At 44.6% G+C, this 13,970-nt stretch overlaps 1 protein-coding gene across 1 annotated transcript in view; it reads left to right on the top strand.

Moving 5' to 3' along the window:
• The first annotated feature begins 13,472 nt into the window (after positions 1-13,472).
• LOC104143280 (macrophage mannose receptor 1) overlaps positions 13,473-13,970 on the top strand; it is a 37,087-nt gene continuing 36,589 nt past the window's right edge. The window contains exon 1 of the mRNA XM_068934636.1: positions 13,473-13,623. Within this exon, the coding sequence (XP_068790737.1) occupies positions 13,563-13,623 (61 nt within the window). The 5' untranslated portion in view covers positions 13,473-13,562. The remainder of the gene's footprint in view (positions 13,624-13,970) is intronic.

Here is a 13,970-nt window from a genome sequence, read left to right as displayed (position 1 = left end):
AGGGTGCACTCTGTGCCTTCATGCAGGTCACTGATGAATAAGTTGAACAAGACTGGACCCGGGACTGACCCCTGGGGGACACGGCTAGCTACAGGCCTCCAACTAGACTCTGCGCCACTGACCACAGTCCTCTGAGCTCGGCCATCCAGCCAGTTCTCAATCCACCTCACCATCCTCTCATCCAGCCCGCACTTCCTGAGCTTGCCAATGAGGATGATGGGAGATGGTGTCAAAAGCTTTGCTGAAGTCAGGGTAGACAACATCCACTGCTCTCCCCTCATCTACCCAGCCAGTCACTCCGTCATAGAAGGCTATCAGGTTGGTCAAGCATGATTTCCCTTTGGTGAATCCGTGCTGACTACTCCTGACCACCTTCTTGTCCTCCGCATGCTTAGAGATGTCACCCAGGATGAGCTAGCTGTTCCATCACCTTTTGAGGGATGGAGGTGAGGCTGACAGGCCCGTAGTTGCCTGGCTCCTCCTTCTTGCCCTTTTGGAAGACTGGGGTGACGCTGGCTTTCTTCCAGTCCTCAGGCACGTCTCCTGCTCTCCAGAACCTTTCCAAGATGATGCAGAGTGGCCTAGCAATAACATCCGCCAGCTCCCTCAGCACTCGGGGGTGCATCCCATCGGGGCCCATGGATTTGTGGATGTCAAGTTTGGACAAAAGATCTCTAACCTGATCCTCCTCCACCAAGGGAGAGTCTTCCTTTCTCCAGCCTTCCTCTCTTGTCCCCAGGGTCAGGAACTCCTGAGGACTGGCCTTAGCAGTCAAGACTGAAGCAAAGGCGGCATTCAGCGACTCTGCCTTCTCTGTATCCTTCGTCACCAGGGCACCCGCCCCATTCAGCAGCCAGCCCCCATTTTCCCTAGTCTTCCTTTTGCTATTGATGCATTTGAGGAAGCCCTTCTTGTTGTCCTTGACATGCGTTGCCAGATTTAATTCCAAATGGGCCTTAGCCTTTCTTGTTGCATCCCTGCACACTCTGACAACGTCCCTGTATTCCTCCCAAGTGGCCTGTCCCCTTTTCCACGTTCTGTAGGCTTCCTTCTTCTGCTGCAGTTTTGCCAGGAGTTCCTTGCTCATCCATGCAGGTCTCCTGCCCGCTTTGCTGGACTTCTTACTCAGAGGGATGCACCCATCTTGAGCCTGGAGGAGGTGATGCTGGAATAGTAACCAACTCTCCGAGACCCCCTTCCTTCTAGGGCCCTACCCCATGAGATTCCTCCAAGTATGTCCCTGAAGAAACCAAAGTTAGCTCTGCAAGAAAACATATTTATATTGTTGTAAGTAGTGTGATGGTGGACTATTTTAGTTTAGTTCAGAGTTTAACTTCACTTTAAAGAACTAAAACCTTGATTTACACCTTTCCATGAAGACAGTTGGTAGTTATGCATAAGTATTATGCTTTATTATTACTTTCATTAAGGGAAACTTTCTTTGACTACTCTTTCCTTGCACAGGAATCTTCCCCAGATTTTTCCGTTTCATTCCACAAGCCAGCTAATGCAGGTTCTTCATGAAGTTTATTCTGCATTCAACTTTCAAAGAGTGGATGCTTCCTGCTGTCCTCTGTGCCCCTAGTTTTTGGGCTTCAGGAGGAAATATAACTGCTCGGAAAGCGCAACATTAGGCCTCTTCTAAATACTTTTGAATATAGCTATCATGTTTTTATATATAATAATAGCAGAAATGAAACAGTCATATCCATGCCAATGTGAGGAACAAATACAGTTACTGATAAAGATTAAAATGCCAGAAATTTGGCATTGTATCTAGCCTAGCCAGTTTATTTCATGAATTTTTCTGTAGATAACAGAGTTAATGATCTGATACTACTGGTAAAGCCATGGAAAAGTCCTATGCAGTACAGTGAATTCCCAGAGATAGTGGTGAAAGAAATTAATTCTTTAACATAATATTCTTATAATTTTTCCTGAGTTTCTGGCAAAGCTGTCTGTTCATTTAAGTCATTGTCTGCTCTTGATTTTGTGATCGGGAAAGTCAGTGCCACTTTGGTTTAACTTCGGGTCTGCCTACCAGACCAGGCTTGGACATACCAGCCCCTTCTGCCCATGGACGCACAGCCAGAGCCAAGACACGGCTCACTGGCATCCTTGTTGCTTTTAAAGCAGATTAACTCAGGCACAAGGGGGTGGCTTTCAGATGGGAGCAAGCCTATGCCGGGCATCTTGGACTGCTGGCCCCAGGGTGCTGTCTGTATCGTATAAGAATACAAGAAGCGATGCTCCCAGGAGAGCTGCCACCCTGAAGGGCTGCAGCATTTCCACTTACCACTGAGGGGTGTCCTTATCCAGACTGCAGATGTGTGAAGCTTGGCTCCCCGACCAGCCACAGAGTATCACAATGAGCAGGCAGGCATGCCTGGGGCACTGGTTTTTATCTCCTTCTGCATTTAGTGCACCTTCCAGTTCAGCATAAACTGTTAATGACTACTCTTTCCTTAGGGCTTGACTATGGTCCTTGCTGTCTTGTTATCTTCTATTTACTAGCGAACAGGCCCATTTTCCTGCTTCTCTCTCTCCTCCCATTTCCCTTAGGTCACCTGAAAACAGCTCAGTCCCTTTTTGCTAGGTGTTTGCCTCCTCCCTGAGAAGGCAGGGACACTGCAGAAAGCACTAGATGTCTTCAGCATTTTGGGATCTAGTCTGCTGATTTGCCATTTAACACTGTTACGTAATGCCAGGTTGTAGATTGTGTTGAAGTGTTTGTGAAGACCAGCAGCGGGTAAAAGGAGTTGAATCTACACCTCTTCCAAGAGTTCGCTGAATGCTATGCCTGGCTTGCCTTGGGTGAGGATGCTCTCTATCCCTCTTTTTGTGTCTGTGCAACAAGGAGTACATGAGACAGAAAAAGAAGAGGCAACAGGGAGGTCTGTCTGAGTGCTCATGGCCTGTGGGTGGCATAAAGCAGAGCTGGGGGACCCGGCCCCAACTCTCTGCAGCACATGTGGTTTGCATTAAGCCAGCGCTGTACCAGTGAAGCAACAAAACTTTCCTACAAGGACAGAGCCATAAATCCCAACAGTAACCATTAGTCCAGTAGCTCTTTTCAGGCTCTTTAGTGGAGCTCAGTTGTATGGCTGCCTAAACATGGATTGCTTCAGGCAAGACTTAGGTGCCTGTCCCTCCAGAACAGGCAGTTTTGCACAAAGAGGGATGACCCAAGCTGCATGCTCAGGAATACAGGCAAAGCAAGGCAGTAGCTTCAGGATTAAACAGTTCTGAGAAGCAGGAATATTGGGCTGGTGACTGAGTCTTAGGCAAATCAACTCCTGCTCCTGTAGAGTTATAAGTTCAAACCCCCCCCCCCCAAAAGAAACAAAAGAAGAACAAATTGCTTTACAATGAGATTAAAATGCTCAGACTATGTCTGGAAGAGCTGTGATTGATTTAGATGACCTTCATAACAAAGAAATCTAGAAAATATTTGAGACTAAAATAAGTCTTTAGAGCAACTCACAGAGGTCCTTTTACTCTATAGGAACTCCTATGTGCAACTACTCAGAAAAAAAGAAACTCAGCTGCACAGACCTTATTACAGTTTTGTAGTTAAAGGATTCCTTTGGTAGCTGTCCTTGTGAATGTCTGCTCTATCTCCCTCTGTGCTGTTAGTTATGAAATTTCCTTCCTCTTTCAAAAAATGTTTGATGCAATTGTAATTGGCAGGTGTGTGAGTAGGGGAGGAGCTTCATTGTCATTCGTGCAGGTCAGTGTAAAGAAAATTCAGTAACTACAAATCTCTCACCCCCATAGAAGACTAACAGATAGGTCAGACCATGAACCAGCTGGATTCATCACCATCACCACCATCACCAGCTGGTGTTGCTCATCCTACTGGTCTACCTGGCATTATTCTAGTTTTGTGGAGCTGGCATTATGGCTTTTTCAAAAGTGTCACATATCCTTGTTATCCATGTATAAAATGATGTTCTGAGCCCCACCAGTCCACAGGGAGTGGAAAAGGAAGTAATCTTAAATGTGACTTCTCTGCCAATCTTCCTGTTTCAGGAAGTTTCTCTTAAATATTCAACTGCTGCGCTTAGATATTGTAGACAATTAACATAAAGAAAAGGATTAAAAATGTGTAGAATATTAAAGTACTACCCATGGTAAATATTCTGAAGCATTTTTTTCTAGAAAGTGATATTTTTTCTTTTTATAAGGAAGGAAACACTGATAAAGCAAAGGAAGAAAACAATGACTCATCATAGAGATAATACAAAGAATAGGAATTTTTCCAGTTATTTTTGTAACTGTACACTGGTATCTAGGAAGCACAGCTGGATCAGCTATTTTTTTTGTTATAGAAACCATATATTGAAACAATAGTCCAAAGATGAATGCTGATTAGTTACAATGATTGCTGAGGTCCTGGTAATGAGAAGCAGTTAAAGGCTATTACAAAAGGTTGATGAGGGTATCTCTAAATCAGTAGTCAGAAAGCATACATCACCTTCTTGCACATCAGCCAGAATACTGAGGTTCAAACGCTCCCAGGGGATGGGACTGCTCAGGAGGCTGGCAGGACAGCACAGCCAGGCGCGAAGCAGCAGAGAGGCCATGTGGGTGCCAGGTAGGCTGACCTGAGTTGTCAGTGAGCCCAGCCTGGAATCTCTCCTCTCCTTGAAGAAAACCCTTTGCTTTTCTCTCACTCGTGTTGCAAAGCGTGGCAAGTGTGGTTTTATTTTTCACCAAGTTCACCCACATTTTCAATTGAGCCTGTGCCCCTTCAGCTGTGACTGGGCTGAGGAATTACAGACCCAAACTTTTCCCCAAGCTGAAGCAGTCTTGGTGTCTCAGGGGCTGGAAAAGCAACTGCAGGGCAACCACAATGGATGGGCCTGCGCTGGCTATGGGCAGCTTCTTGGTCACAGTCACTCATCCTGCCACTGCACTTGTCCCCGTGCCACGCGGGCGCCTCAAGCAGCCTGTACCGAACCGCGCATCAGTACGTGGGGATCTCCCAGAGCAGCAAACAGAACAGGCAAGATGAAAGTCTTGGTCTGTGATGGACACCTAAAATGGGTGACAAGACTGGTTCCAAAGAAGAATCGTGAATCAAAGTTAGCATAAATACATCAGTTTAGGATTGTAAATCCAAGTTAAAATTATTTTTCTTTTTGTAAGGATGAACAAGCCTATATGAGTGTTGAATTGAAACCTGGAAAATATTTCTCAGTTTTGAGTATTGTGGTTGGAAGTTGGAAGAGACAAGCAGGCAGATAAGGGATATTGGGTAGAGGGCACAGAGGGGAAGGTGGGAATATTGCAGGAGGACTGAAGGGGAGGTGCAGTCAGATGTTGTTAAGTCAAAGTATTTTTTATGAATTGCAACAAAGAAAGTAGCTGTAGCGAAGTGTGCTGTGTAAGGAACAGCACAGTTGCAAGCAGTGTTAGGAAAGTAAACTGGAAAACCCTGAGGACTGTCCACTGGTGAAGGAGAGACGAGTGAGTCTGGTTGATTTCTGACAAGTGCTTTCCTATTTTGCTTTTAAAAAACTCTCTCATTGTATAATCTGTCCAAGTACTTAACTCTGCTATCAAGAAATTTTTTCCTGATATCAAACCTAATTCTCCCTTGCTAAAAAGATTCCATTGTTTCTCTTCCCATATTTCTTATCCTTTCCCTAGTGGATATGTAGAATAATTTATGAGCTTCCTCCATTTAGGAACATTTTAAATCTTTGCAGATGTTATCATGTCCTGCTCCAGTCTTCCCTCCTTTGGAATAAGTTCTGCTAGCATCTCCTCAGAGCTCATGTAATTCTTCTGTATCTTTCTGGGATTATGGCACCACTTTAAAGGAGAAAAATAAATAAGTTTGAGGTTATTGGTACTTGAAAAGTCTTCTCCCCCTACTGAAAGCTCTTTGTTAAAAGAATAAAATGCTTAGATTCCTAAGAGGCGCAGATAGTAAAGAGAGTTTTTAGTTTGCACGGCAGAGGTAAGGGTGAGACCCGTGATACAGAAGACCACATATAGTTTTGTAGTTGGAATAATAAATGTAATGATGTCATGCACTGATATGTTAATTTGGAGTATGTTTAGGCAAGGCATAATGATGTTCAAGCCTCAGGTGTCCTTACAAATTGTTTATGAAATCAGGCTGCACTGATACTGCACGCTTCAAGAAGTGAGGCTCTGATAAGGGTCCAGCAGCTGCCTTTATGCTATTGTTACTGCTGAAGGTGTAAAGGTGCTTCTCAATCAATAGAATGTGTTACTCAAAGCATATTATGGGGTATGTCACCATACGCTGTATATATATCCACCCACCTATATAGAAGGAATATATAAACTAGATGATTCTATCAGATAAAGGAACTTTTTGCTCTGAAACATGTTTCCTCCACTCGCCCACAGATGAGCTCAGTGATATCTGTTATTTAACTGCCAAACCTAAGAGTTGTAAGAAGAATAAGAAATTGTTAAAATTCTTACTTTAGTAAAATGTTTTTATTGAACTGAGCAATAAAGAGTTTCACATTTATGCCTTGTTTATTCTTACTGTGCAAGCATAAAATGTATGTTAAGTCTGATAACTTTCTGGTGACTGCTAAAGAAATAAGCCTATTAGCTAAGCAGGTAATTAAGGAACTTCTCATCATATTAGCCAAAATCCCATGATATTTCTCACAATATTTTTATTGAAGTTAGGCCAATCCTCATTTTCCCCCTCTTAAAATATATTTCATTTGTTGTCAAATCTGACTGAGACACATGTAACTCTCTTCTCTAGTATTCTAAGACCTTATATATCTTGCATAATTTTTTGGAGATTAATGATTTACAGTCAGCACATGAAAAATTTCAGTCCTCCATTATGCCTATAAGCACATAAGACAAAGCTGATTTAATTTCAACATGTATCCTTTCCTTGTTCTAGTTTCTGTTCTTCCTCAAAGTAGCTAGCCGCATTAAAATTCTATCACAATTAACTTTTTTGTGAGGATTAAAAAAATAAAAACTTAGTGTATTTCTGCCTTCTTTGCATCATTCATTCTCACTAATCATTTCCGACTAAATTATGGAGCTTTACTTTCTTTGGGTTGTGTTTTCCTTTTTGTTCTAGTGTATAGAACTTACAACTTTTTCTTAATTTATAATAAGTTCTAGATGCCAAAACATTATGGTTGATTTTTATTACTAATTGCATTGTATTTCTCCTAACATGATACAGGCTAGAACATATGAAACAAATTACTCATCCTATCAGAAATATTCACATCATTTTTGTAGACAGTATAAGCCAATTATCGTACAATTGACTTTTCATTACCAAAAAGATCTTGTTAACATTTACAATTTTTCATTTAGTTAATTTGATACTTCCTATTATGGATAATAATAAAGTGCAGACTTTTAGTGAGTACCCTTGCTAAACAGTGAAGATTCATCTTATAACTCCCTATTTGGGAGACGTTTTTTCACTTAAAGTTTCATTTACATTTGTTTGTTGCTAAAAGTGCTTTTTAAAACACTCCTATCCTTGCAATGCCCACACATGTAGTCTCTGTCAGTGCAAAATGTCCTTAAGATGTGAAGACATTATAATTATGCTCTTTTGGGGCTCTTTGGTAGCTACTTATTTATGCAATACCACTTATTTCCAAGGAATGCATACAAATCCTAATTCTTTAGAAACTGTAGATAAATTCCTTCCTCAGAAATGTCCACACCTGTAATTCTCCAGGAAATCTTTCTGTTCTCCCTTTCAGGGTGAAGTTCATGATGGTGTTGCCTTTCTGCTTGACTTCTCTTTGCTTTGTGATTGCTTTCACCAGAAACATATAAAAGTTGACCAAAGATTGCCATAGTCACTGTATTTTCAGTCCATGGAAGTCCATGTTTCTGTCAGTGAGTTCTTGTTTTGACCTGTATATTTAGCGATCTTGGTGGCTTTTATTGTTTCAACTGCTGCTAAATAGACCAGCTTTAAACTGATGCCTTTATCAGCCTGAATGAAAAGTGTTAGGATGGATGTCAGACGGTACCTGTGCCCCTCACTAGAATATGACCAGGCTCTGTATTGAAATATACAACTTTTTGAGCTAACTGCTCAGGATTTGGCACAGGGGGACAAGTTAATCCTGGAATCTATGTGAGCAAGCCCATGCAGCCAGTCCCCGAGGGATGGGGTGGACTGTCAATGCAGAAATGCCACAGCTGCTCTCCACCACTGTGGCCGAGCGTGTGGGGAGCGTTACCCCACTGCCAATTGCTCTTCCCAGCACATGGACCCCGAAGGACCTTTACTTTTGAAGAGTTCCCATGTGCTTGAAGGACTCAACATATGTATCCTTTTACATCACTGTAGCTCTCCATGAACCCCTCAGAGGCCACAGCATTTAACAGATAATCTGCTACAAATCTGTTGTCGCATGTTAGCTCCCTCCTGTTATTCACTGAGACTTATCAAGTATGCTGATGTACAGGGCACTATTCATATTGAGCTGCTCTTTTTCTGGTAATCTTTGAGTGAGTTAAAGTATAGTGAACACAGTGGGATTTCCAAGGGAATCCTTAGCAAGTCAGCGTGTACACTATTAAGAGGAATCTCTGCATGGGTTTAGTATCTAGGGCATATGTCTAGAAACTAACCCTGCAGCCACTCTGAATGTGCAGTGACAGAGACAAAATTAATGCCAGGGACTGACATTAAGACTTTAGCTCAGCTCCTAACCTTCTAGATCAGGACTGGCCACGTGCGTCTCTTTGCAGGAGGCAGCTCCCCAGCAGCCAGCTGCACCCATGCTGGGGCGCCATGTCTCCTGTGGTGTGACCAGCCCCAAGGCTGCCAGGTGCCCAAGTGCCCGGCTGGGGCAAGCTTTTTAGCCCTAAAATCAGCCTGCAATCTGGACAAAGGGATTTCTGTGAAATATTTGTTTTCTCTTCAAGAACCAACACTTGTTTTACTGCCAGACTATGTCTGGCTCTGACGTGGTTCGAGGAGGAAGCAAAATAAAGGGACCATTTCCTTCAGATGTTTTAATATTGCACAGTGTCCAAAAAAGAAGAAAGTGGAATCATTTTGGCATCTTGTTGTACCAGCTCCAGAATAAAACAAAATTTCTAAAACTCCTGATACTATAAATGGTAATGTTTCTCATATATAAACAGGCCATATGCCATGATGGAAATGCTGTCGGTGTGAGAAATGCCAAACGCGTAGTTTAGGCTGAAGAAAATTTTTGCTCTTTTCAGGTAAGATGTGGGCAAAAAGATGTTCTAGAGATGTTCTCACCACTCAAGTCAGGATGTCTCCAGCAAGCACATGCAGCCAGGGGAGACAGCATGGGACACGGATATGGAGGATCCTCTTGCACCTCTCCTGGGAAGCTTGCATGCTTGACTGGCTCTCTGAAATGCCTGTACGCCAATGCACGCAGCATAGGGAATAAGCAGGAAGAATTAGAGATCTGTGTGCAGTCACAGGGCCATGATCTCGTTGCAGTTACAGAGACACGGTGGGAGAGCTCACACGACTGGAATGCTGTCCTGGACAGCTATGTGCTTTTTAGGAAAGACAGGCCAGGAAGGCGAGGTGGTGGAGTTGCTCTTTATGTGAGGGAGCAACTAGAATGTGTGGAGCTCTGCCTCGGGGTGGATGAAGAGCAAGTTGAGAGCCTACGGGTAAGGATTAAAGGGCAGGCTAACCTGGGTGACACGGTGGTGGGGGTTTACTAAAGGCCACCTGATCAGGAAGAGGACGTCGATGAGGCCTTCTACAGACAGCTGGAAGTAGCCTCACAACCACAGGCCCTAGTTCTCATGGGGGACTTCAACCACCCTGACATCTGCTGGGAAGAGAGCACAGCGAGGCACAAACAGTCTAGGAGGTTCCTGCAGAGCATTGAGGATAGATTCTTGACACAGGTGGTGGAGATGCCAACAAGGAGAGGTGCGCTGCTAGACCTTGTACTAACAAACAAAGAAGGTCTAGTTGGAGAGGTGAAGGTTGGGGGCAGCCTTGGCTGCAGTGACCATGAGGTGGTGGAGTTCAGGATCCTACGAGGAGGGAGCAGGGCAATGAGTAGGATTGCAACCCTGGACTTCAGGAGAGCTAACTTTGGTTTCTTCAGGGACATACTTGGAGGAATCTCATGGGGTAGGGCCCTAGAAGGAAGGGGGTCTCGGAGAGTTGGTTACTATTCCAGCATCACCTCCTCCAGGCTCAAGATGGGTGAATCCCTCTGAGTAAGAAGTCCAGCAAAGCGGGCAGGAGACCTGCATGGATGAGCAAGGAACTCCTGGCAAAACTGCAGCAGAAGAAGGAAGCCTACAGAACGTGGAAAAGGGGACAGGCCACTTGGGAGGAATACAGGGACGTTGTCAGAGTGTGCAGGGATGCAACAAGAAAGGCTAAGGCCCATTTGGAATTAAATCTGGCAACGCATGTCAAGGACAACAAGAAGGGCTTCCTCAAATGCATCAATAGCAAAAGGAAGACTAGGGAAAATGGGGGCTGGCTGCTGAATGGGGCGGGTGCCCTGGTGACGAAGGATACAGAGAAGGCAGAGTCGCTGAATGCCGCCTTTGCTTCAGTCTTGACTGCTAAGGCCAGTCCTCAGGAGTTCCTGACCCTGGGGACAAGAGAGGAAGGCTGGAGAAAGGAAGACTCTCCCTTGGTGGAGGAGGATCAGGTTAGAGATCTTTTGTCCAAACTTGACATCCACAAATCCATGGGCCCCAATGGGATGCACCCCCGAGTGCTGAGGGAGCTGGCGGATGTTATTGCTAGGCCACTCTGCATCATCTTGGAAAGGTTCTGGAGAGCAGGAGACGTGCCTGAGGACTGGAAGAAAGCCAGCGTCACCCCAGTCTTCCAAAAGGGCAAGAAGGAGGAGCCAGGCAACTACGGGCCTGTCAGCCTCACCTCCATCCCTCAAAAGGTGATGGAACAGCTAGCTCATCCTGGGTGACATCTCTAAGCATGCGGAGGACAAGAAGGTGGTCAGGAGTAGTCAGCACGGATTCACCAAAGGGAAAGTCATGCTTGACCAACCTGATAGCCTTCTATGACGGAGTGACTGGCTGGGTAGATGAGGGGAGAGCAGTGGATGTTGTCTACCCTGACTTCAGCAAAGCTTTTGACACCATCTCCCATCATCCTCATTGGCAAGCTCAGGAAGTGCGGGCTGGATGAGAGGATGGTGAGGTGGATTGAGAACTGGCTGGATGGCCGAGCTCAGAGGACTGTGGTCAGTGGCGCAGAGTCTAGTTGGAGGCCTGTAGCTAGCCGTGTCCCCCAGGGGTCAGTCCCGGGTCCAGTCTTGTTCAACTTATTCATCAGTGACCTGCATGAAGGCACAGAGTGCACCCTCAGCAAGTTTGCTGACGATACTAAACTGGGGGGAGGGGCTGATACACCAGAGGGTTGTGCTGCCATTCAGGGGGACCTGGACAAGCCGGAGAGATGGGCAGAGACGAACCTCACGAAGTTCACAAAGGCAAGTGCAGGGTCCTGCCCCTAGGGAGGCATAACCCCATTGCACCAGTACAGGCCGGGGGTTGACCTGCTGGAAAGCAGCTCCGCAGAGAAGGACCTGGGAGTGCTGGTGGACAACAAGTTAAGCATGAGCCAGCAGTGTGCCCGTGTGGCCAAGAAGGCCAAGGGGATCCTGGGCTGCATTAGGCAGAGTGTTGCCAGCAAGTCGAGGGAGGTGATCGTCCCCCTCTACTCAGCCCTGGGGAGGCCTCCCCTGGAGTAAGTACTGTGTCCAGTTCTGGGCTCCCCAGTGCAAGAGAGACATGGAGCTCCTGGGGAGAGTCCAGCGGAGGGCTACGAAGACGATAAAACGCCTGCAGCGTGTCTCCCAAGAAGAAAGGCTAAGAGAGCTGGGCCTGTTCAGCCTGGAGAAGAGAAGACTGAGAGGGGATCTCCTCAATGTGTCCAAATGTCTGAAGGGAGGGTGTTGAGAGGATGGGGTCCGACTCTTCTCCGTGGTGCCCAGTGACAGGATGAGAGGCAACGGGCACAAACGGAAGCACAGGAAGTTCCATCTGAACCTGAGGAAAAACTTCTCCACTGTGAGGGTGACTGAGGCCTGGAGGAGGTTGCCCAGAGAGGTAGTGGAGTCTCCTTCCCTGGAGATATTCAAAACCTGCCTGGATGTGATCCTGGGCAATGTGCTCTAGGTGTCCCTGCTTAAGCAGGGGTGTTGGACTAGATGATTTCCAGAGGTCCCTTCCAACCTCTATCATTCTGTGATTCTGCGAAACCATTCTGTGTTTCTGTGATTCTGTGAAATGCCTGTTCAAGAAAAAGCTGTTAACTTCATAGTCTTCGCCTGCATATTTTGTCAACATCTGAAAAAGCAAATTGCGCTGACTTTGTCCTTAATTTCCTAACATCTGTGCCTAGCAGTTCCTTGTAATTTCTCATGTCATAATTCAATTTCTGCTTTTTATTTTAATCTTGTAAACATTCTTGCGGAGCTAATCCTCTTTTTACTTTCTCTTTCTGCTGAGCAGCCAAGTAGGAACAAATCCTGTATTTAGGAAATTCTGTCATCTTGGCAATAAACAGGAGGTGAAGCCAAATTTCCTTGCTATCACGTTTGCATTGCAAGTTCTGAACAAATCTGTTATTGCACTTCAAGTAATATTTTCACATCACAGATGCATTATTCCATTTAGCAGTTTTTCTGAACAACACAATATTTATATGGTAAAAGTATTCTATGATGAAGTCAGGGCTTTATGCAGTTACGGGGACAATCTATATGTGTCTGGAGATAACTGCTATTTCTGTTGGAGTTCCACCTGTATGTTTACCAATATACGAAACTTCTGAGTGCTTGCTCTGTGATCTGGGTAAGGAGAGACACATAGCTTTTCATGAAATTGTGGCTGGCACTTGGGACCATTATCTGACAAGATTTACCTACTTCACAAGATAAACGGTACTGCTTTTAAAAATGAGCCATTTTCCAGGTAGCTTTGAGTGTTGGTCTTCTAGTTGCATTTAGACAGAAATGAAGTTCAGCAGGAGAAGGGCAAGCTCATTTAGGAGAAAAGGAATGTAGTGTCCTGCATAGTGAATTCCACTGAAATCCAGCTCCTCTAAAATTCACTCTTTTCTCATCTCATACATGAAAACAAGAGACTGACATGTTTTTCTGATGATGTTATCTCACCGTGTAATTAAGGGGTGAGATTCGAAAGCTGAGGTGGAGTTTCTGTCTTTGATGTCTTGCTGCAGTTTGATCCCATGAGTTCCCCAGACACTTCTTGAGAATAGCAAAGTATTGAAATATAATCTGCGTATCACTTGCCTTTCTCGGGCAGCACAGTTTGCCCTCAGTTAAAAGTCATTTGTTTGCAAAGGAAAATTTTGTGTTGCGTAGTCCTGTTATTTTAAAATATGACATGTGACAGAATATTTCCTTATTTAGCACTCAGAGCTTTCTATCCAACCATCCAGTGTTTGAAACTGAGGAGGGCCAGTCGCTGTCCTCTCTTCTGAGGGTCTTCATTGACTGCAACTCTCACCACTTGGCTTTTGGTGAAAGGAAGCAAAGAATGAAGCATTTACAATGACACCCTCCAGGCTCTTGCTTGTCCTTTCTTTTGTTCATGGTACTTTGCAGCTGGCGGGTAAGTGTCTCCTGCTTCTCTGCTGTAAAGCTGTGTGTGAAAGTACTTCCATGTGTCATGGCATTTGACATAGCTTTATGATTCTGTGGCAGTGCCTGACTATACATTATTAGTTTGGGACGTAAAGATGGGGAATCTCTTAAAGGAAGGCAACAGGCAAGGACAGGATCTAGCAGAAGAGGGAAATGGGTAGAGGAGGAAGCAAAGACTGAATTCTTAATGGTTTTATTCATATAGATTTCGAGTGGTATTATTATTTCAGAAACCCCAGAAAATCAGAACTAACAAAATCATAAGATGTTTAAAATTTTTTTTTTATTTTTTACTTCTGCGTTCTGATTTTTGAG

Source organism: Struthio camelus, chromosome 2, assembly GCF_040807025.1.
Source record: "Struthio camelus isolate bStrCam1 chromosome 2, bStrCam1.hap1, whole genome shotgun sequence".
Lineage (NCBI taxonomy): Eukaryota > Metazoa > Chordata > Aves > Struthioniformes > Struthionidae > Struthio > Struthio camelus.
This window is presented reverse-complemented; position numbering and strand designations above follow the sequence as displayed.